Genomic DNA, 24,020 nt, shown 5'->3' with positions numbered 1-24,020 from the left:
TACCAAATTTGGTTGGTCTAGCTTTTATAGTCTCTGAGATCTAGGCGCTAATGTTTTACTCTAAGCAAAGCCGCCTATGCTACGTGTGTGTTAGAGAGAGACAGGGCGAGAAAAAATGAAATTGTTTTCTTGATGCTGGCTATAATAGTAATACGATCCAATTCAGATTCTGCAGTCTAAAAGATATGGTCATTCTCTACGATTCTGCGTTTTTTGTTTTCTCGTATCTTTAAAATTGTGAGTGCCACAGATTTTCGCCCTTTGTGGGGGCGGAAATGGGCGGGGCAAAGTTTTGAAATATTTTTGGAGCAGTGACATATCACAGAAGTCTCTAGCTCTTATAGTCTTTGAGCATTAGGCGCTGAAGGGGACGGACAGACGGACAGACGGACGGACGGACAGACGGACAGACAGACATGGCTCAATCGACTCGGCTATTGATGCTGATCAAGAATATATATACTTTATGGGGTCGGAAACGATTCCTTCTGGACGTTACACACATCCACTTTTACCACAAATCTAATATACCCCAATACTCATTTTGAGTATCGGGTATAAATATAGAACAAAATCTACAGGTAAAAAACAAGCTTTTTGGAATGCAATTCTCAAATTAAATCATGAAGATTCTGGACAAATTCTTTGTTTTGATATAACAGCAAGCACAGGTCGATGTAACGGCACGTGTTTATAATTAGATCGAAAATTTGATTAAGATTTGCTATATTTTTCCTGACGCCATTACGTCTATGAGATTGTACTAAAATGCTAAGGGAAACTTGGAAAAATCTGGACCTTTCAAAAATACAACCCGGGCTAAAAATGTGGAAACGCTCTTTAACCGTTCTAAATGTGAGACTGCTTGGAGTTTTTTCAAGCGAAACTGAAAGAAAATGATGCAAGAGTGTACGACCTGTCCTATTACGGACGAGTCGACGATTGATGCTGCAATGCTTTTGAAATGAAGGTACAAATTTGTCAAAAAAGATACAATTTTTTTTCCGACTCTATAAACTCTATATATATTCTGGATTAGCATCAATAGCCGAGTCGATTGAGCCATGTCTGACTTGAGCTTCAGACTTGAGCGACCCGACTTTGTGAGTATTTTGTTGTTTAAACTTTTTGCCACGCCCAGCTGGCATATTGACCACTACTCTAATACTACATTGCCTCACAACGTTTAGGTTGAGTTTCTAGTAACGATATCAAAGGCACGTTCACATTGAGGCCATGCGGCTTTCAATAAAGGTAAATTTTATTTCGTTAAGGTAAAATTAAAGTAATATTGAGAAATAGTAAAATTTAAGTCTTGAATTATTATCTGAGACTAACCATAGAGAAGGCTGCCAACATGGTTGATGGTGCCTCCAATGTGGCCACCTCCGAATTCCATTCCTGCGCTGGCAGCATTATGATCGAGATTTCCTCCAGCTCCAAAGGCATGTCCGCCAAGAGTGACGCCCCCGCTGTGGCTTCCAAAAAGCCCGGATCCAGTGTGACTGCCTCCAAAGGAAAGGGAGCCTGAGCCGCCGTGGCTTTCAAGTGATGCACTTCCGGCGCCGACAGACGACAATGCTGAAGCGCCAGCTCCAAGAAAACCGTTGGCAACTCCATGCAAAAGTGAGGCAGCGGCCTCATGTGCTCCACTACCCCCAACAGAGCCAGCTGATAGGACAGAGCCAGTTCCGATACCATGACCAGCTCCAAAAGCACCGATGCTCAACTGCCCGGTGTTCGTCTTGTGCAACCCAGATGTGTGAGATCCCAGTGAGGTTAGCCCTGAGCCTGAGGCTCCAGTGCCCGCAAGACCGCTTACCATCTTATTGAATGAAAGTGCACCGAGGGATGCAGCAGCTGAATCTGAAGAATGTAGAGCCGAGGCTCCAGCTCCAGTGGCACCTAATAATCCATGTGCCTCAATTCCAAAAACAGAGCCAGATGATCCATGTCCAGATCCAGAAGCTTCGACGCTCGTGTGTCCGGAACTCATGCTATGGGATCCAGAACTCTGTGACGACGAGTATGAACTTGATCCACTAGCCTCAGACGATCCGATAGCAGCAATACCGCCGCCGAAATTCCCTGTGTTTTGAGCACCGAAAGAGGCAGCGGACGAACCTGCGGATTGAAGAGCTGAAGCACCTGCTCCAGCCGCACCTATCAAATGGTTTGCCACCATGTGGGATCCACCTCCTACAACAGAGCCGGAAGATGATCCCTGTGCGAATCCAGCATCTCCAGAAGCACCGATGCCAAGCTGTCCGGTACTTATCTTTCCAGATCCAGAGGCTACGACGCTCGTCTGTCCGCTACTCATGCTATGGGATCCAGAACTCTGAGACGACGAGAATGAACTTGATCCACTAGCCTCAGACGATCCGATAGAAGCAATACCGCCGCCGAAATTCCCTGTGTTTTGAGCACCGAAAGAGGCAGCGGACGAGCCTGCGGATTGAAGAGCTGAAGCCCCTACTCCGGCCGCACCTATCAAATGGTTTGCCACCATGTGGGATCCACCTCCTACAACAGAGCCGATAGACGATGATCCCTGTGCGAATCCAGCATCTCCAGAAGCACCGATGCCAAGCTGTCCGGTACTTATCTTTCCAGATCCAGAGGCTACGATGCTCGTCTGTCCGCTACTCATGCTATGGGATCCAGAACTCTGAGACGACGAGTATGAACTTGATCCACTAGCTTCGGATGCTCCGATCGCAGCAAGACCGCCGCCAAAATTCCCTGTGTTTTGAGCACCGAACGAGGCAGCGGACGAACCTGCGGATTGAAGAGCTGAAGCACCTGCTCCGGCCGTACCTATTAAATGGTTTGCCACCATGTGGGATCCACCGCCTACAACAGAGCCGGAAGATGATCCATGTGCGAATCCAGCATCTCCAGAAGCACCGATGCCAAGCTGTCCGGTACTTATCTTTCCAGATCCAGAGGCTACGACGCTCGTCTGTCCGCTACTCATGCTCTGGGATCCAGAACTCTGAGACGACGAGTATGAACTTGATCCACTAGCTTCGGATGCTCCGATCGCAGCAAGACCGCCGCCAAAATTCCCTGTGTTTTGAGCACCGAACGAGGCAGCGGACGAACCTGCGGATTGAAGAGCTGAAGCACCTGCTCCGGCCGTACCTATTAAATGGTTTGCCACCATGTGGGATCCACCTCCTACAACAGAGCCGGAAGACGATGATCCCTGTGCGAATCCAGCATCTCCAGAAGCACCGATGCCAAGCTGTCCGGTACTTAGCTTTCCAGATCCAGAGGCTACGATGCTCGTCTGTCCGCTACTCATGCTCTGGGATCCAGAACTCTGAGACGACGAGTATGAACTTGATCCACTAGCTTCGGATGCTCCGATCGCAGCAAGTCCGCCGCCAAAATTCCCTGTGTTTTGAGCACCGAACGGGGCAGCGGACGAACCTGCGGATTGAAGAGCTGAAGCACCTGCTCCGGCCGTACCTATTAAATGGTTTGCCACCATGTGGGATCCACCTCCTACAACAGAGCCGGAAGACGATGATCCCTGTGCGAATCCAGCATCTCCAGAAGCACCGATGCCAAGCTGTCCGGTACTTAGCTTTCCAGATCCAGAGGCTACGACGCTCGTCTGTCCGCTACTCATGCTATGGGATCCAGAACTCTGAGACGACGAATATGAACTGGATCCACTTGATTCGGATGCTCCAATTGCAGCAAGACCGCCGCCGAAATTCCCTGTGTTTTGAGCACCGAAAGAGGCAGACGAACCAGCGGAATGAAGAGCTAAATCACCTGCTCCGGCACCACCTATTAAATTGTTTGCTGAGAATCCATGTGCTAATCCAATATCTCCAGAAGCACCGATGCCAAGGAGTCCGGCATTTATCTTTCCAGATCCAGCGATAGCAGATAAAGCAGCTCCATGATGTCCAGAAGCTCCTATTTCAGCAAGACTGCTGCCAAAATTCTGAATTTTTTGAGCTGCGAGAGAGGCAGCAGAAGAACCTGTGGAATGAAGAGCAGACGCACCTGCTCCGGCCGCACCTATTAAATGGTTTGCTGAGAATCCATGTGCTAATCCAATATCTCCAGAAGCACCGATGCCAAGGTGTCCGGCATTTATCTTTCCAGCTCCAGCGATAGCAGATAAAGCAGCCCCATGAGCTCCAGAATTTGCGCTTTGAAATCCAGAATTATGTGATGAAGAGCTAGAACCACTATATGAATTTCCAGATACGGCAGAAGAACCTGCAGAATGTAGAGCTCCAGCTGCAGCAGCTCCCAAGATTCCGTGACCATTGCTCACGCCTAATCCGTGGGTCGAGACACCATGGCTGAGGAGACCACTTCCCATTGATAGTCCAAGGCCACCACTTAGGCCAGTACTATGTCCCAGGCCCAGACTGATACTGCCACCGCCCAAGCCAAATCCGGCCGAGGCCAGAGAGACGCAACAAACACTCAGCACTGCACGAAATCCCTCGAGAGCCATTGCCACTAAGTCACTGTCTAGGTCCCGTGGAAACGGCGACCTTTTATATCGACAAAAGGCCCAGCCTAGCCTAGAAGCCACTGCAACAACTAACTATAAAACCTCAGTGACGTTTTCAATATTTAATGCACGAAGTGAAGGAAAAACGAGTTTTAATACATACATATATCATCTATAAAGTGGGGGGGGGGCTCACCCTATTCTAAAAATATAACACGAGCTGAGGACAAATCTTTCTTAAGTCCAAACTATAGTTTAGAGAAAGACATTTTTCGAAGAATACGTTCTGTTGTATACACTTGCAGAGATTTTTGGTAGAAGAAAGGTGCATTTCTGACCGTATAGTAGTAGCATATAGAAATCATGGAGAAGAACTAGATCTAACTTAATAGCTAGCTTTACAACATATTGCGTATATCCTGAGATTTTCCAAGCTATTCTTTTTTAAATCGTCGTAGAATATTCCTTAAAATGGAGAGTATGAACCAAGTTACTTCAAAGTAATTTATATGAACAGGTTTGGCTGCATGTACATAGATGTGTGTGTGCTTGAATATCCTATGGGGATAGCTGACAGTACTCCTGGCCATGAGGATGGGTTGATTCTCAATAACTGGTTATCCTCTAACTACTCTATGTACTGTGAGTTATATTTAATGAGTACCGAAAGGCTATATAAGAGAGGTTCTGATTCCAAATTTGTGCCAAAAATAATATACTCCAAAATGAGTTCATGTTGACATATTAAGAATTCCCCATTCCCACAGCATAAGTATAACAAATGTAAAATGAAGGGAAGGGAATTTGAGTCTCGGATTTGTGGCATTTTTTCTGATTGGCTATTTTTAGACTTTAATGAACCAAGCCAAATCATGAATTTATAACAACGATAGTGAGCACAAGGGATCTCTTGTCGCACCACTCTTGTAACATTAGCGCAAAGTATTTGCTATTAATAACTGCAGCACTACAATATCTACCATTCTCAAGTCCTTGCATAGATACATATTTAGCCAACAAGAGAACTGGCTATTGAAGGTTTAAATTTAGGTCTGCACTTAAGCACAGATTTTTACTTAACTTGGCTTATTCAGGAAGAGCCCAGAGCAACAGAGTTGAACCGAACCGAAATGCAAATGCCAAGACAATGTGGCATGAAAGCATCTGAAAAGCCCAAGAAAGTAGGGGGAAAAGTGGGAAAGGCAACAACATCGCAGTGAGAGTAAGCCGTGGCCTCAGTGGCAGCTGTTGGCGGAGTGGCATGTGCATGGGAAAATGGAAAATTGTACTCGAAGGAAATCTGCTTGCAAATGCATGTATCGTGCTTCTTGCAGGGGTGGGTGGGCTGCTGCTGGAAAATCTGTTACAGCATTGTGGGCCAAAAGAAACACTTGACTTCCGTTTCCGGTCGAAGGCAAGACTTTTGCTCCCTTAACACCGACCCGACCCCCGACCCCCGACCCCAGATCCCGCCCCTTGCATATTTGAAACCCCGAAATTGTATGCAAATATCTCTTCCATATTTAAAGCTAAGTCGAACAGAGGCAAATAAATAAATAAATAAATACTAAGTGTATAGGTTCCGCTCCCTCAAGATTCGCTCAGATCGCATGTAGGCCACGTCCGCGTGCTCCCCGACTGACTCGAACAGCCCGGCCTTCTCCTTGGGGATCCTCCGGCAGCTTGCCGAGCACCTGCAGCATTCGCTGATAGAGCATCTTCCGTACATCGATGGCCCAGAGGAAGTCCATGTGGTTGAACTCTTTCACGGGCACCAGGTACTTGCCTGTCACATTCCCCAGATCGTCGCACATCGACTCCACGTCGCGGGGATGGCAGAGCAAGTCGTTCGTGGAGTAGTACACAAAGGTGGGCACTGTCACCAGGCTGAGGTTGTACCGCGGCGGCTGGTGGTCCCTGTACAGAAGCATGTTTTTGTTGGAGCTGTAGCTGTAGGGGGCAAACCGGCCGCTCTTGATGATCTGTATGAAGTGCTTCACCTGCTTGGCGGCCACTCCGGCCGGGTAATGACCCAGGATAACGGGGAACATTTTCTAAAACGTATACAGATAAAGTGAGTTTAGAGCGTTCTTTGCTTGTGGGTCTCTTTGTCTCGTATTACCCTGTTGAACTCATTCCAGTTGCGTCCTACTATCCCGAAGACGGCCTCGATGCACAGTCGCTCCGTCTCCTCGGTCATGCGGCACAGGAAACGGAATTCTCCGTTGAACATTTCTCTGATGGAGCTGCCCACCAAACTCTAAATATTTGTTATATTTGGAAAGGGAATTTCACTGAGATCTTATGGGGGCATGCACTGTCCTACTCACATTGAAATACAGGCTTATGGCTCGTATGTAGGGATGGTCTTCGGTCTCTTTGGCGTAGACTGCAGGCGCCAGGGCCTGCATGGAGATGACTTTCTCGTTGTATGTCGGGCGCATCGAGCACATCACGAAGAACGAGGTGCAGCCCTGGGAGTGTCCGGCATAGTGCAGCCGCTGGAAGCCGGTGACCTTTAGCACATAATCGATCATTGCTGGCAGGTCGTACATGCCTATCTCGTGCCAACTGAAGTCCCAGAACTTGGACTCGTCCGGGTCGAGGCTGGTATGATTCCTCGAGTAGCGATTACCGCGTGCGTTCCCCAGCCAGACGTCGTAGTTGTGGTCAGCCAGCAAATATGCTGCGGGGTACGAATGGGGGTAATCAGAGGCCCATTAATCAGAAATCCCACGCGATGCACTCACCCAGGCTCACGTTGGGGCCCATTACCACGAAACCCGCCGAGCTGTCCACAAGTCCGTGCTGGAGCAGGAAGGGCTGGGAGCCCTGACTGCGAATGCGGTGCATTGTCAGGATGTACCCGTCCTCGGTGGTCACATGATGCACTTCAGCCTCATAGCCGTACTTGGCAATTAATTTGTCCTGTTGATGAAATGTGTATGAGACAGGGCTGGCAACGATGACGAGGCCTGGTCGTTAATCTTCCTACCACACTGAGACTCGAGTCCTGCTTGATGTTCTTACGCTGCAGCTTCTCCTCGAAGGTCTCGTCCTCCACGCTCTCCTCCTCCTCCTCTTCCTCCTCCTCCTCCTCATCTTCGTCTCCGCCTATCAACTGGGCGTGGGTCCGATTTATAAAGACGCACAGACCCAGCAGCAAAATCAGGTGCAGCTTTAGTTTTTGGCGCATCTTTTGGCTTGCGTTACGAAATCTGCTCAAGACGAAAGTGAAATCCGTGGACTCTCTCTGTCTCTGATTGGAGTCTCAACGTGAACGCTGGGCGGCGCGAACCCAACTGAAAGTCGAACCCCGAGCCGAAAACTGTCAATGGCCCAGACCGTCGGCAAACGCAAACCTCAGCGGAGGCCCTACCGATGCCGGAATACGCAATACCCAATACCCCAAAACTTTCGATCAGACATATGCAACAACAACATTGCGTACTGGTACTGTGACGTGTTACCAGGTCGTGTTTACCTTTCGATTGCGTTTTTCGGCTGGGGACAGTTAATTAAACCTGGTGCGGTGTCTTTGGGGGCATAGCTGCGGGCATTTGGGATGCGTGGGGCGTCGCAATCAGAAACGAACAATTAATCAGGTGCAGTGCAACAGTGAAGCTTCGAGTGGGTTGTACTTTCTTATCAAGAAATTCTATTAACGTCCAATTATAATTCCAGCAAGCGACAAGTCGTAGAAGCCAGGTATTTACAACCCAAACCTCGTTGGCCAAAGCCTCCAGCCGTCGCGGCGTTGTAGGTCAAATTTAGCAGCACAAAAGGCAAGGGAAACAGATAAATTTGTTGTTTACGATCAAAAGAAAGTAAGAGTGTCGACCAGTGGACGCTTTTGGCTTTTGCCTTTTGGTATTATACTTTTATTTTGCTTTTTATGGCCAGGCAGCCGCATTACATAATTGGCATTTGGGCTGGCTGCCAAGACAAATAAACCATTTCGCTGGGTAATTATTTTTGTTATTCGTATATTGGGGCGACTCAATGACCGCCTTTGATGACCCAACTGTTCGCTATTCAATTATATATGATAATTTACCCTCGAGAAACTTTTCCATTGACTCGATTAACTTGTCGTTGACCAGAGTCTTGACCTCGGAAGAGACAAGGAAGTCGAAGTGATTGAATTTCGGAGACTCGATTCTCCTTACGCTCCTCACAGAGCTCATCATACGGGCGTAGATCCCGTGCACTCCTTCCGGCGTGGCTATCGCATCTGTTTCGCCGAAGTACAGTATAGTCGGCACACTGATCTGGCTGAGATTGTACCGCAAGGCCTCTACTCCATTGTAGACCTGCATGTTCTGAATCGGCCCATAGTCGTAGGCGATAAAGTCTCCAGACTTCCAGATCTGCTGCAGATGCTGTATCTCCCGAGCGGAGCCCCCCTGCAGCAGGTATTCATAGTTGAATGCTTCGAGGAGCTGATAAATACAAAGGTATGAAATGTGTATTACCGGCCTTATTTCAGTGTCAGCTATGGGGTTACCCTTTTGTTGCTTTGGGCGCTTCCTGCCAACCGTTTGGTGTAATATTCACACTGATCCTGTTTGCTCTGGCATCTTTTTCGGAAGTATCCCGGTGGAAAAATTTCAAACTTGTTCGACTTTTGGCGTTTCTGAAAAAACAGTTTGTTCCGATTCTGATCTTCATCTCCCACGTTATTCATGTAACCCTTCCTCAGAAGTTCCTCTGAAAGCTGGCCGCAAATCTAATATGGCTGTTCACATACGATCCAACGATCCACAAAAGCTCAGAACAGCTGTTCTGGTGTGCTTTCCCCAGACCTAACATCCACCACAACCATTTTCAAATCAACCCAGGGGGTTATCACCAAGCAAACAGTCTATTTTTGTATCTCTCCCTCTCTCGCTATCTGTGTCTCTCTTTTCTCTAAGCAATCTCTGTATTTCTCTACCAGAGTCTGGGTCAGGCGAAGTCAATCTATTATCAGCTGCTCTAGTATCAGTGCCGAGCTCTGTATCTGTCTAATTCTGGGGCTTGGTCCCAGTCTTCGCGTGATGTTCAAGCTAAGCAATCAACTGAAACAGACCTGGGTTCTGCGCCCAGCACTGGGTGGTCTACGCCACGCCTCTTCGGCAGGCGAGGGAAACCGCACGGCCCTATACGATTTCCACGTGCAGAAGGGCGGAAAAATCGTCAACTTTGGGGGCTATGCGCTGCCAGTGCAATACTCTGACCAGAGCATCATCGCCTCGCATCTGCACACCCGGAGTGTGGGCTCCATCTTCGATGTATCGCATATGCTCCAGACCTACGTGAGGGGCAAAGATGCTGCTGCCTGTCTGGAGTCTGTCTGTACGGCGGACATCTTAGGTACTCCGGAGGGTAGTGGAACCCTCACGGTATTCACCAATGACCAAGGCGGCATTCTGGACGATCTCATTGTGAACAAGGTCAGCGAGAAGGAGCTGTACGTTGTCTCCAATGCCGCTATGAAGCAGCAGGATATGAATATAATCAGTGCGGCAGCGGTATGGCATAATTATAGAGATTTGAGGAAGAACCAATTCTACATATTTGCATTTACTTTCAGTCATCCTTCAAGTCCCAGGGCAGGGACGTTTCCGTTGAGTTCCTAACACCTTCGGACCAGTCCCTAATTGCCGTACAAGGCCCCCGAGTGGCTGCGGAACTAGCCAAGCTGCTGGCTCCAGCTACGGCCCTAGACCAACTGTACTTTATGCAATCCTTCGTCGGCACTTTGGCAGGCATCCCCAATGTGAGGATTACGAGATGTGGCTACACCGGGGAGGATGGAGTGGAGATATCGGTGGCTTCTGACCACGTACAGGCCCTCACCGAAGCTCTCTTGGCTAATGGAATCCTTAAGCTGGCCGGCCTGGGAGCCAGAGATTCGCTACGGCTGGAGGCAGGTCTCTGTCTCTACGGCAGCGACATCGATGCCCAAACCACACCTGTGGAGGCAGCTCTGGCCTGGCTAGTGGCCAAAAGGCGTCGAGCAGCACGCGACTTTCCAGGCGCTGATGTGGTTCTCAGCCAACTGAAAGGAGGAGTTCAGCGGCGCCGCGTGGGCCTACAAATGCTGGGAGCAAAACCTCCGCCAGCCCGCTCAGGCGTGGCCATCTTCAGTGGGGGCCAACAGGTGGGCCAGGTGACCAGTGGCTGCCCAAGTCCCAGCACTGGTCGCAACATAGCCATGGGCTATGTGTCGGAGTCACTGAAGGCGCCTGGAAGCAGGGTGGAGCTCAAAGTGCGCGATAAGGTCTATGAGGCAGAGATTACGAAAACGCCGTTTGTCAAAGCTAATTACTACAATAAACCAAAGATATAGAGCCGGATGAAGGAACATGGAACCTGGAACCTGTGGGCGGAATGGGGCTTGGTACAGCCGAAGGGAAAGCAAAAGTGTATGTTCGATGCGAAACCATCGAGACAGGAGAGGGCATAACAAGATTATTACAGCGTCCGCTAATTACCTTGACAAACTTCATGAGGCTGCGCACCTGTGCGGAGTCGAAACGCACCTGTCCATGCAGCCGGGCGAGGGGCGCCAGGGCCTGCATGAGCTGGATGCGTTGATTGAAGCGCGGATGCATCGAGCAGAGCACCAGGAACGCATTGAAGGCCTGCATATCGAACGGAGGATGAAGCCATGTTTAGGGAAGGGCACCACCGGACAAACTCCGCTCACCTGCGAGTGTCCAATTAGCAGCACTTGGCGCGGTGGCTCCTCTTTATCCGCTCCGCTGGACTCCTGCTCGCCGCCAGTGACCTCTGCCATGCGGTCAATTATGGCGGGCAAGTCGTAGGTGCCATGCTCATGGAAGCTGAAGCGCCAAAAATCTGCCATGACATCGGTCAGTTCGAGGTGACGGCGCCCGTATGGTGAGGCCCCCCGCAGATTCGCCAGCCACACGTCGTACTGGAGCTGGTGCAGCTGAAAAGCTGCCCAATGCTTAGTTGGATACCCAGGCACAAGGGGAGTACTCGCTCACCCAAACTCTTGTCGGGACCTAGGCAGACCCAGCCCAGCGAGGATCCCAGCAGTCCATGGACCAGCAGCACAGTGCGTGCCCCAGGCCGCGGCAGTCGTTGCAGCTGTAGCTGATAGCCATCCGCGGTAGTCACATTATACAGTTCATGGCTTACGTTGTGGGCCTCCAGCCAGTCGAGCTACATGGGAATCAAGCAGAGGAGACAGTGGCAATGTCGCTGAGGAATGGGTCCTGGTACTTACCGTCGTCCACCTGTAATGCGGTTCCGATTGGCTAGCGGTGTTTATTTGAACGCAGGTGATGAACATCACGGGGGCGACAATGATCCAGCCTATCTCCGTCATTTGGTTTGCGCAACTGACTTTCGCGGGGCCCCGACCTTGCTGCTGGCACTAATTGCGGGGCTCTCGATCATCTTTCCACTTGGCTTCAGTCCACTGGCCAACAAGAGATTGAAATCGGCTTGCCGAATGTACAGTCCGTTCTCATTCAACCATCACCAAACATACTTCAGTACTTATCTAGGCAGGAACTTCCGGTAGTAGAAAATTGGTCTTTAGAATTCCAGATACCCCAAGGATTTGCTTAAGAATTTTATAGAAAACTCTAGCTAAATGGTTTGTATTTCTTTCCTGTAGGTAACCAATTTCCGTCAGGAGATTGGAGTATGTATGCAAATAACTGTCCAAAAACAAGCTATGGTACAGGGTACCATTGCACTCTAGCGTTCCATGAGTAATAATGTTGTCTATTAGCATACCCGAGGTATCGGGGAGTTGCCTCCCAATGAGTGCCGCAATTAAATAAAGCTTACCAAAAGCTTAAATAACACAGATTGAATTATGCCAGCGCACCCACATACCTATTTGTACCCGTGTAGCCTTGCCCGTATCCGAACACATCGGCATCCGCATGGAGTCGCTCACACTTGAATATATACATACAATCCTCGTTGGTCATATCATCCAGTCGTATAAAGAGAAAACTGCCAAAAGGAAAGGCAACATTTTCGGGTATTCCGACTACAAGATACCTACTGCCTTAAAGTCACATCAACAATGGAACAATAAGGCATATTTTTAGATACAGATGCAGGTGCATCTTCTTTTCATTACTGCGGCTGAATCTTTTTACTATACATATGTATTTCGAGTCCACTCCCATATGCCCCTGTGTACCAACACTCGGAATATACCCGGTACAAAAATCAACTCAGAACGAGTGGCAATTGCAATTCAGAAGCAGGACTCCGTCTGCTCTGCGGTAGTGCTGCGCCTCACCAATTGCATATTTACTTATCTTCGGGCGATAACAATTGACTGCCGTGGAGTGGCGGTCGGTAAGAAACAAAAATCCCAGCGGACTTTATTAAAATTATCCAAAAACCGAGCAAAAAAGCGCCAATGGAGATGAATAAAATGCGAATGAATCCCACAAGGGTCAGAAGAAATCGCCAAATGAAATGGGATACAAAATGGTGAAGGGAAAAACACCGGTTGGACTGGAGCGGAGTGGCGTGGAGTGGCTGTGGCAGCAAAGCCGACCCCATGCCCACTGGACGCGAGACGGCACAAAGGGATGGCAGCAGCATATGTCCAGCCGGACTCTCCGGCCGTGTGCAGTCAACAGGATGCGAAAGTGCAGTCGATTAACGGAAGCGCAGAAAGGGTGCGAGATCCTTCCTCGCCCCAGACCTCGGACCGAGCATGTCTGCCTGGCTGCGGGGCTGCCCAGGGGTGGGCGTGTCATGTCGGCGCATGCATATGTATTTTTATTAAATTTAATAAAGCTGCAATTATGCAATTTACAATTTACTTTTGTGGCATTTGTCACGCCCGCGTCGGAGTCAAAGCGAAATCCGGAGAGTTGGAAATTAATTTGGCTGCGGTTGCACCAGCGAGAGGCACGAGGAGATTTAAATAAAAAATTTCCACCAGACATTTATGGAGTGAGTGTCCGAATGAGATTCCACTGGGGGGAACGATTTTCCTTTAAAGGAGTTACATATTTTTAAATGTTTGCTCTCAGAGATCCTCAGAGATGGTCAACCAAAACTCGTTATTATATTGGATACATTACATTGGATCAGATTGAATACTTAATCAACATTAAGCTAATATTTTACTCAAGATAAACTTCATTGGAGTTTATCGAAATTTCTGTAACTCCAACTTCTGTAATACCACACCCTCCAAATCACATTTGCGCCCTGAAGTTCAAGCCATAAAATCTGCCCAAATTATACGTTTTTATCAGGCATAATGATATTTTGCACGCCTCGTAAAACATGAGCCATAAACAGAGAAATCAAGATAAATCAGCACACATCAATTGTCATTTTTGGCATTCAACAAAAAGGTGAATAAAGGCGAGAGCCAACAATGGGGCCACGACGACAAATTCGACAGCGATTCCGATGCTAAGCGTTCGATAGAAAAATCATTACGTTGAGTAAATAACATCGAGGTAAACAATTTTACGGGAAAACAAGAAAAGCCAGACAACAAGCAAGACTCACAAAATGAAAATAGTAATGAAAATGGTGGCAAGAAAAAGTCAATCAATCGAGCTTGTTGTTGCAGGAAATTGTCAAAAATATTGAGAGGCAGTGAATGAAAGGAACCCACACCGAGGCGAGGCACAGACCCCGGCCTGGAGACACTTTGTATTATTAAATGGCAGACAGACAAACCGAAAGGTGCCGAGGGTGACAATGGCCATGACGACTATGGCGCCCTCCGTTTCCGCCTTACTTTTCTTTCGCGGGGCCATGTGCCATGTGGCATGCGGCATGTGGCATGAGGCAGGTGAAGCACAAACAAAACCGCACACGAAATCAATGTAATTGACGAACTGACTGGGCGAGTGAGTGAAAGAATCGTGTCGCTTATTGTGGCAACAGCTCGACAGGGAAGCTCCCCTCGAGCGCGGCTTTTGTTTGTCTTTCAACTCGATTGCACGGCAGTTTTCTGCGGCTCTTCCTTTTCCTGTTCCTTTTCCTCCGTGCGATTTCATTCTTTATTCTTATTTTTCCCATGCCTGAATGTGAATTGCTTCTGAAATGGTTCCGTGCCAGTTCTGTTGACAGTAAAAGCCGCTTAATGATTTCATTTTGTTAGTAAATAAGATTTCTGTTCGTGGGGTAGGTTCGGTTGCAGAAAGGTACACTCCCGGAAATGGCATTCGAACATGAAAATAAATGTTTTAAAAACAAACAAATATGAGGCAGTAGAACATTTCGAAAGGGGGCTAGCAGACGGCTTCAGACCAAGGTTCATTCCATTACATGCATCTAATAAGAATAGCTTAGATTGATGAGTGTTATTTAGATCTTCTGAATGAATATAATTTAGGTAACATGTGGCATCTTAATTGATAGTTTCTGGGAATCAAAATCACAATAAATAGGCGCAGAAAACCAACATGTATTCCTTGGGTTTTTAATCCCTTCTTTGGTTCGCAAAAACCATCCCACGGGATCCAGCTCGGACCATTTAAGTCCGGGTAAGCTCTAAACAAATCATGGCTCAGTATAAACACAACTTGAGTCTCCATTAGCTATTTCACGAGCATTTCGTGTGCCAAACTGACTTCCGAATTATGTGCGCCTTTTAAATAAACACAACGGGAATTTCTCAGCGAAACTAGAAGAAAGTTTTTAAATTTCCACCTTTCCGCGGCCCAACCGAGAAGTGTTTACTGGCCTACCAGCAGCAGCAGCACAGCAGCAGCAAGAAGGGCAAAGTTTTCGCATTTTTGTTTAACATTTTCCAAATGCCTTTTTATTTTGTTTTTTTCTGCTATGCATAATGGAATTAGTTAAATTTCGCTTTGGAGAAAAACTTTCGCTGAACTTGCGCCAAAAAGTTTGCTTCCTGGTACCCCCTTTTCGGGAATGTTATGCGTTTCTGATGACGTTGTAGAACCGTTTCCGTTGTGGAGCTTGCAATGGAAACTTTTTTACTTAGAACAACATTGCCCGACACTCGCTCGAATTTTAATTAAAATATTTATGAATTTGTCTTTCACGGACCAAATTGACAAGAAGCGAAGGCCGAAACGTGCCCCAGCACGTCTTGATTGGGCGTCCGAGAGCGAGAGCTGGTCGGAACGGTGATGGTAATTGCAACTAAAAGACGACTGTCCAATTAAGACTGCGAAATCTCTGAACGAGAGAGCATAGGCATTTCCGAATAATAACAATTTATTTGCTGTTATTGTCTGGCTGATACGAGGAACGTGTTTCTAAATGTTCTCAGTCGTATAGATGTTTCATTATGATATCATTTTAGTGCTCACAGAGGGACTATACTGAGAGGTAATCACGCCCCTGCCACGTCACTCTAGAAATAACCATCTACTACGTACATTGTACACATATGTTAATCCGAGGAAAACCCCCAATTAGCAATAAAGTTCAAGACAATTGCGAGTTCTTATTTCACACAAAAACCAGCTATTATTTACGTTTATTTGCATATTTATCAAAGTCTGACTAACGAATAGTAATTATGGACTTGCAATACCCTTGCGAAAGGTATAACCATTTTTAGCAGATGTTTACCCCAAATATTTTCTTTATCGCGATCATCTTGCTGGCTATTCAGGCTTTACTTTGATGTTCAGATATTCTTAGGAGCATTGCATCAGCAAGGGTATCTAAGGCGTTGGGCCCGAAGCTGGCATGGCTCTCCCCATTCGGTTGTTTCGTGTTCATTACCTGGCGTTTGTTGCCAATCCGGGTTCTATAACCGGTATCGTTGGAAGGGAAAAAAGTATACCTGAAGTTACCCAACAGAATTCAGTTTGAATTGAGTAATTAACAAATTTGTATTGTGATCGATTGGAAAACAACACTGGGCTCCGAAGAAATGTTTTTAATAGAGGAGTTCACCCAAATTTGCTCTCTAGCTAGTCGTTGGTTATGCAACCTCCTTAACGAGGGTTTGTCCAATCCAATAGCATTAAAGGAAGCAGCACACATTTGAATCTACGGTCTCAACGTACGAGTAAGTACTGAACATATTGCAAAGCAATTTGCATTTCTTTATGGCTCTCACAATACCTTCCCACCAACATACGAGCACTCGCAGACCCACTCCAATGCCCTTCGCAGTTCACGCAACTGCAAACAGCTAGCAACTTTGCTCAGTTGCCTGCTTTATGTCTTTTCATTATTGATGGCTTAATTCCGGTTGATTTATTGAGGCCACAAACAACCGGTCAGACGGCTCAGTCGCTCGGTGAGCCATGGCCCAGACTCCGGCCAGGACCCAGCCAGGATGCCATTTTGTATGCACACGTACCGGGCGGAACCGCAGACCCGCATCTGTGCCAGTGGAGAGAACGTGTTTAATAAACAAGACAAGCTAATATGCCGCAAAAAATGTTCGTTCCAACAGTGAGACAATTAAGCGAAGTAGACCTGAAAGCCTTCATCGTTTGGGAATGTATTCGAAACTATCGCAGACCGAGCAGCATTTGTAAAAGATAACATCTGAACCTGTTAATGAACTGAAGGGAAGCTCCCGATGGCCGGCACTCATTTTATCCTCCATTGATCCATTCAAAAGGATGAAAAACGGGCTGCAGATAGAGACTTGAAAAATGCACAGCAGCTCCAAGAGAATTTGCAACAGAATCGAATCCAAACTCGATTTGCGCACGGTAATTAAAATTTAATCATTGGACATTAGTGCTCGTTCTTACACACAGATGCACCCGTACCGTCGGACCCCTCCAGGGTGGTTGTCAAGAGCAATTCAGCGAGCGGGAAGGACTGGGAGGGGACGAGACCGAATGAATAGAGCTACGTACATATGCACACGGATGAGTGAGAGTTCGGTAGTCGGTGGCCAGTGAAATGCGCTCTTTTGAGGTTTGGCCACGTACACGGATCTGTACCTGTATCTGTATCTGTATCTGCATTCAACGGCACTTTTGTGCTGCGTACTTTCAGGCATGTAAATGCGCATACCTTCCCTTCTGCGAGTGTGTGCGGATAACTCTTCGATTAAGAGGCTGGGGGCGGTGGCACGCTCGCCTGCTAACTGTTTGTTTTGTTGCCAAGGTATTTAAGTTGGTGCAGCTTTCGGAGCGGTTCTGTTTCGCTCCCCTTCGGGGCTTTTAATAGATTTCTGCTAATGACATGCAATTAATTTTGTGGTTTTTAAACCAGAAGCATAAACGTTGGGGAAAAAACGGACCCACATGCGCATCATCAAAGGATTGGGAGTTCAATCAGTTGGATTCCATTAGCGGGAATTCGAACCGAAGTAAATATGGCACACCATAATTGTAAATTTATTGAACTGCCACACATTTTTGCACACAAATAATTTGTGGGTAACCTCTTCTGGGTAAACTCAGGTTTGTTTTTACTTGTATCATACATGTTCCATATCATTCATTTGCTGATCGTGTGCATTAATTATTGATTTCAATCACGACTCAACCATACCATATCTTATCCTTCTACGATACTCCAGACACATATTGGCATTCAATCGCATGCATCAAGAAAAAGCCCTGTTCTCTCCCAGGCGATGCAGGAACAGCCAACCCTTTGGCCTCCGGCCCATCTGCCATCTATCCCGAACTTTTATCTAACAACAATGGCCGCACATAGAATACACAATGTTGGTCCTTCTGCCGGGAGCAGTGACCCATGGCCATGGCCATGGCCAAGAGGGAGGTGGCCGTGGTCGTTTCCGACAGTAAAAGGGCCTTGGATGGCAATTAACTTTATAACATTTGCATGGCCCATGTGCACTGTGCTCGCACTGTCCGTTGTGGCGGGTAATGCACGCCAGTTGATTAATTGGAAATTGCGGTTAATGGACGGCCAGATCGGAGTCGGCCTGGGAATCGACAATGGAGAAGATGACAATGAGCTGGCTAAAAGTTGCTCCGACCAAGAGTGGAGTCTAGACTTTTAATTAGAGCGGCCATCTGAGCCTAGAAGAGTGCCCAACTCGCACTCGGGGCGTGCTCGCATGCTAAAGTTTTCTGCGGAAACTTTGTCACTTGTTATTGAATTTTTGAATTTCTTCTTTTAGGCCACCCGAAAGTTGACAGATTTGCAGCGGAAAATTAACAAGTTCCGTGCTGGGAACATATTTCTCTTTTTTCTGCCAAGAAGCTGGGAAATAAACTTCATCCTGCGGCAAATCGAGTTGAGAAGTCGACGCAAGTAGAAGTATGCAATGCTAAAAATGTGCTAAAAACTATGTACACGGAAGAGCTGTTGAGTTCCCTGCCTGCCTTTTCGGCAGCAGCTGTTTCCCGTTTCCCGGAGAGGCCACGGAAACTTAAAAAGTCGTAGACGTCGCCGACAGTCTTGTGCTACGGCATTTTTATGTTCTTATGGGCAGGGTGGGGTTCAGCTCCTTCAGTTCTGGCCCGGATCGTTCAACAGCCCAGCAACGGTGTTTGTTGGCAAGTTTCACCGATGAGAACTTCCAGTTGTTTGCACAGCAGACGCATAACTCTGGGACTATTGCGGTTAACTCCAAGGAGCGGCTCGAGGTGCTTCTGAAATGTTTATGAAATGTATCTAGTTAAGAAAATTTCAACCAATTCGGCTAGCCTTTAATCACCTTTAGTAACCCTTCGGCACCTTGGACGCTATATAATACTGTGCTCAGATATAGTCCGATCCACCCTGCTCCCACAAGATATCTGCCCATTGATAACCCTATGTACATATGTCACATATTCGCAAGTTTCTACATCCTTGGCTGTGAAATTCTATTCGCTGTTTTTAGGGCAATCATCACCTATTCTGCGGGATAATCAATCGATTTAAATTCCCCGCATGCCCAGGCCGATGGCCAGGACTCAGCTGCCGATGTGCCCCGAGCCAATTATCATCTCTGATTTGAGAGCCCGGCCATCGGATGAAATTTTTATAAAACACATAAACACCAATTGGTTGGCCCCGAGCCTGGACGGGCGGCCCCAACTGACCCCAATAAATTCGAGCAGCCCAGAGTTCACATGGGTGGCGACCCTTTCGGGGCCTTAAAGCGCCTGTTGATTTATGCAAAAGGGGATTAGTAGGGGCATCAGAATGGGCCTGATGCTCATACTCATACCCCAAAACCACACAACATTGTAAGTATTTTCAAGTTCTTTCCCCAACTCGTAATGTCCTCCAGTCGTTTACATTTTTAAGCCCGACTTCGAGCATGTTCTGGGCCGGCACAAAACAAGACAAATGACCTAATTTCGCCAGCAGAAGGGATTGCCGGATAATGCCGAGCCCCCAGCGCCGTGCCGTAATATATGGCGCACAAATGTGATATTTATATGCGTTTCTTATACAGACGTAAACGCAAACATCCCGGATGGAGGTGCTCGCTGTCATCTACCATAAATCTATCGACGCATTATTACTCATACGCACAGTGTACTCTGTCTACGGTAATTTATCAAGGCATTATGGTGGCTGCTATTCTGCAAGTCTCTTTTTCTATTCTATTCTCTTTTTCCTCGTGCTTCATCCATAATGGAGGAAGATGAAACCATTCAATAGCCTTAAAGAAATTAGGGAATATTCTAAGACGAAAGTATGTATTTAAATGACGGCTTTAATTGCCTTTGTTTGTCCGTCCTCATGTAGACCGCACTTGTCCCCGCTGGAACCCATTTGAAATGGAACTACACACCGAACCACTCGAATGGAGCGGAGTATCAAGAGCCAGGTCCCGGCACTCAACTCTCGTGTGTAGCGTGACTTGGAATTTATGAACTCCATTTCGCATGTACGCCATTGTAAAGATTAATTGCCACAGCTCCATATACGCTCCCATTCTCTTTTGGATCCTGCTACCCACGGGGCTTGTTGTTATCATTCAAACGCAGGCCCTGTTGGGAGCTTTTTTGTTGCCCAGTGACAGGGTGAAGGAGCACCCGGCAAAAGCCGCGAAGAGCAATAGAGCACAAGGAATGACATCGACATGCAGTCGAGTTATGGACTCCAGTTATGGCACCAGGCACCCCGGGCTTCAACTTTGCTGAAGCGCAAACTTTGATTCGAGGAAAAGCTTGTAGAGCACTCTCAAATCTCATTTATTCGTATCTGGAAACAACAGCTCCCAGACTGAAAATCAATGCACGAGTATTCCTCGTACGCATTGCCTACTTTTAGGCGCGTGCCCAGGATGATTTCATTTACCCCACTTTTGTACTCGCAGACTTCGTGAAGTTCCCTCCATGACTGGGTTGGTAATATTGTTTCTGGCTGCATTACAACCAATTAAGAGAGCCATGGCTTTCATTCAGGACGGCTCGGCCCACGGATCACCATACTCGTAAGGAGGTACACAGGTCCCTTCCGTTCATTATTCTACTTAAACTTTGATGTGGCTCGTCTGTTTGTTGCTGCTGCGGGTTTTTACTGTATTTTAATTGGCTTTTTATTGATTCGACTGCGAAATAAATGTACTTCCGGGGCCAGTCGAGAGCGCTCCAAAGGGTTGGGAAAACTCAAGTGCGGTCTGTGGCGGAAATTATGCCAACTCTTGTTGGTTTATGGAAGTCAATGAACGGGCCTTGCTACGGGTAGAGTAACACAATTTTTCGATCAAGAAGTTCCCCCCGATAAGGTCGCCAAGCATTACTCATGGAGATTAGTGGGGTTCAGAATTATGGCATTCCGGAATTGGCCATCATTGCAGATTAGATACGGTCTGAGTGTATATAAAAAGCAGCGAAGACCTGGGAACGCAACCACTTGCTTACCATGGCTCATCTTTTGAAGATCTTCCTTTGGCTCTTCGGACTCTTCACTGCCGCATTGTCGCAGGTCAAGATCGGCTGTCCACCTGGATTCACACTTATAGAGGAGAAATGCTACTACGTATCCCTAGAGAAGGTAAACTCCTACTGAAGCCTACCATACGGGCATGGAGCTGATACGATACGATCTTTCAGGAGAACTGGTTCAATGCCCATCGCCGGTGCTTCACGCTGAACTCCACTCTGGTCGTCTTCGATGATGAAAAGGACATGAAGGTGGTGACAGCCAGCTTGAAGGTCCTGGGCTTGCCCTTCTCCAACGGCTGGACGGACTCCATATGGACGGGCATCACATCGCTGGGAACCAACGGGCACTTTGTCCTGAGCCACGATGGCGGGCCCTTGGCCTATGCCCAATGGGCTCCAAATCAGCCGAACAATGCCACCGCCCACGAGTGTGTGGCCTATGCGAACAACAATGGATTCGGATACCACAATACCCAATGCGACTTCCACCAGTTCCCTTTTGTGTGTCAGGCGAAGAAGATTGAGTCGGAAAGTTATTTGTGCCTGAAGAAGAACCAGTTCGTGGAGATTGAACTGTGAATAGAATCTTTTACACGAAGAGTCTCATCAATTAATAATACAGTATAGCCGATAAGAAACAAAATGTCTCTGATCTTTGGATCTCCCTACAAGATACTGTCCACGATTAAGACAATCTTTATATCAAACGAAACCCCATACTAAATTAGCCTCATACACGATGTTTGTCAAGCACAGATAAAAGATAAAAGATACCACAGATATGTCGACATTTCGGTCATATGCTGGAGTAGGCCCCGACCCAGGCGAGAGGAGATATCATAGCTTACTTACTTTTTAGAAATGTATTTATGCATTTATCGAAAGACTCAAAAGTTGGCAAAAGCCCCAGCGTGAAGGGGAATATTCCCTGCGCCGCGAAGGAGTTGCTGGGGAAACAAGCTCATTAAAAGGAAATGTTTTTCCCAGCCAACTTCAAAGTCAGAAAACTCTCGTTGAATAGAGAATGCAGAAAAGTTTGCTTAAGCAGGAAAGGAATGGAAGAGCTTCAGCGGAAGGCAAACAATTGTCATGCGAGCACAACGAGGGCACAGATCAAAGTCAGGCTAACAGATACAAATCTCCCTCTGCGCCTGACAAAGCTTCCTGGGAGTACAGAACTCATTTGGAAAAATTACAATTACAATCAGAATGAAAGGCCACCAACACCTGTGTCAACAGGCCCCACGTCACACGTGTCCAGGGCCGGCAGGGCGCCTCCCCACGGACTAGCGTGCCTCGGAGCTCCGACAATCAATCATGCAGTCCGATTCTAATCCAAGTGCCAAATGCAGGCTCCACCTTCTGGCCAGCAGGCCCCAAAGGATGGCAAAGTCATTTTGGGCGGAGGCCAACAATTAATAAATTGAGCTTAATTAAATAAGAGCCAGCGTTTGCCAGGAGCTGGGACACAAAGGCTCCAAAGGCTCCAAAGGCTGCCACCTTCTGCACGGGCGAATGCAAATCATTTTAATGCGTTTAATTAAAAGGAGGAGGCAGCGCACAACTTTTGCTGCCGACTCAAAAGAAAAGCGAAAAGTTGGAAATCATATTTACCCCAACCTCCTCGGAAACGGCTGCTAATGGAGTAAAGTGAGCACACACATCAGGACCCGTGCAAATTGAGTGCTAATTAAATTAAAAACCAAGTAAAAATAGTTTCACAAAAGTCAGCCCTCCCTCTGTCCCGTCCCGCTCTTGTTTCTCTCCGGAGGATGTATTCCCGAAACTCCTCTGCCTCTGCCTCCGCTTCTTCCTCTACCCCTGCCTCGGTCTTGTTCTACTTCTTTTCGTGTAAATGAGCTCGAACTTGTTGTTCAAATGGTTGATGCGCGTGTGTTCGAGCTACGAAAGCCAAGGGAGACGAGTCCCAAGTCTGAGACGGAGCCTGCAAGTACATGTACGGGCGAACACTGCACAAAATTGTACTAATTTTATGAAATCACTAATCAACATGTTGCACTTGGTTGGGGAAGGGGACACACTTGGAGACATCATCGTTGTTCTCAGTAAATTTACTTCTTAAGGGGGAAACTGCTCAGCCCAGATACATGACCAACTGGCAACCGGAAGACCAACGTTCTATCCTCCTATCAGTCTGCAAAGAAGTATATCAGTCTGTGACCCATCTCCCAACCACTTACCGATCGCCGGCACATTATCTGCATTAAAGAAGGGGCTATAGCTTCACAGAAGAGACTGTTAGAGGAAGCCACTGTGGATTGTGAACTTCTCCTCTTCTGGAAACGGCAATAGGAAGAGTCCTTTGCTCTGAGACACTGCAATACACTGCAGACAAATTGACGAGCACAATAATGCACACTGAAATACCAGGAAACTATTTAATCGCACCATTTTCGTGCAGTGTAATTTAAGACATTCAAATCCGTAGCGAAGGAAAAACAATTGCAAATTAGATATGCGCATATGTTTGTGCAAATGGCAAACAACTTAAAAACCCAAAACAGGAAAGACAACGCAGAACAAGCCCCAACAACAGCACGAGAAGACACATCCTGCTCCAGTTGAAGCCCAGGCTCCGCCACAAGGGCAACCACGGAGCTGAAGTGATTGCAAACAGGATGAAAATGCAGCGAGCACGAAGAAAGCCAACAAACTGAAACGCTCGACCCGGAGCGGTAGGTGGCAAGGGGCAGCCGGAACGGAACGGAAACGGAAGTGCAAGGAGCTGCACAAGGCACAGAACC

At 47.3% G+C, this 24,020-nt stretch overlaps 5 protein-coding genes across 7 annotated transcripts; 2 read left to right on the top strand and 3 right to left on the bottom strand.

Moving 5' to 3' along the window:
* Positions 1-1,222: 1,222 nt before the first annotated feature.
* Positions 1,223-4,505, bottom strand: LOC6902578 (spidroin-1). 3 transcript variants are annotated; one of them, XM_033380072.1, is made up of 3 exons: positions 2,884-4,505; positions 2,524-2,556; positions 1,223-2,196 (listed from the first exon to the last, which is right to left on the bottom strand). In XM_033380072.1, the coding sequence occupies exons 1-3, from the start codon at positions 4,487-4,489 to the stop codon at positions 1,334-1,336; spliced, it is 2,502 nt and encodes an 833-aa protein (XP_033235963.1). In that variant the 5' UTR covers positions 4,490-4,505; the 3' UTR covers positions 1,223-1,333. The 3 variants fall into 3 exon arrangements, with proteins under 3 accessions (XP_033235963.1, XP_033235961.1, XP_033235960.1); XM_033380070.1 differs by having other exon boundaries at positions 2,524-3,804; positions 4,042-4,505; XM_033380069.1 differs by having other exon boundaries at positions 2,524-4,505.
* Positions 4,506-5,970: 1,465 nt separating this feature from the next.
* On the bottom strand, positions 5,971-8,189 carry Lip1 (Lipase 1). The gene is made up of 5 exons (XM_002133071.3): positions 7,485-8,189; positions 7,240-7,417; positions 6,820-7,175; positions 6,612-6,749; positions 5,971-6,543 (listed from the first exon to the last, which is right to left on the bottom strand). Exons 1-5 carry the CDS (start codon positions 7,683-7,685, stop codon positions 6,091-6,093), a joined length of 1,326 nt encoding a protein of 441 aa, XP_002133107.2. The 5' UTR covers positions 7,686-8,189; the 3' UTR covers positions 5,971-6,090.
* A 57-nt stretch (positions 8,190-8,246) lies between these two features.
* Lip2 (Lipase 2) lies at positions 8,247-11,983 on the bottom strand. The gene is made up of 6 exons (XM_033380073.1): positions 11,730-11,983; positions 11,488-11,665; positions 11,184-11,437; positions 10,969-11,118; positions 8,997-9,125; positions 8,247-8,931 (listed from the first exon to the last, which is right to left on the bottom strand). The coding sequence occupies exons 1-6, from the start codon at positions 11,829-11,831 to the stop codon at positions 8,521-8,523; spliced, it is 1,224 nt and encodes a 407-aa protein (XP_033235964.1). The 5' UTR covers positions 11,832-11,983; the 3' UTR covers positions 8,247-8,520.
* Positions 9,495-10,838, top strand: LOC4816772 (aminomethyltransferase, mitochondrial). Its single transcript, XM_001356019.4, has 2 exons — positions 9,495-10,002; positions 10,065-10,838. The coding sequence occupies exons 1-2, from the start codon at positions 9,529-9,531 to the stop codon at positions 10,821-10,823; spliced, it is 1,233 nt and encodes a 410-aa protein (XP_001356055.3). The 5' UTR covers positions 9,495-9,528; the 3' UTR covers positions 10,824-10,838.
* A 9,210-nt stretch (positions 11,984-21,193) lies between the features above and the next one.
* Positions 21,194-22,035, top strand: LOC6902580 (perlucin-like protein). The gene is made up of 2 exons (XM_002133072.3): positions 21,194-21,364; positions 21,424-22,035. Exons 1-2 carry the CDS (start codon positions 21,233-21,235, stop codon positions 21,832-21,834), a joined length of 543 nt encoding a protein of 180 aa, XP_002133108.2. The 5' UTR covers positions 21,194-21,232; the 3' UTR covers positions 21,835-22,035.
* Positions 22,036-24,020: the final 1,985 nt, after the last annotated feature.

The sequence above is a fragment of the Drosophila pseudoobscura genome, chromosome 4 (genome assembly GCF_009870125.1).
Source record: "Drosophila pseudoobscura strain MV-25-SWS-2005 chromosome 4, UCI_Dpse_MV25, whole genome shotgun sequence".
Lineage (NCBI taxonomy): Eukaryota > Metazoa > Arthropoda > Insecta > Diptera > Drosophilidae > Drosophila > Drosophila pseudoobscura.
This window is presented reverse-complemented; position numbering and strand designations above follow the sequence as displayed.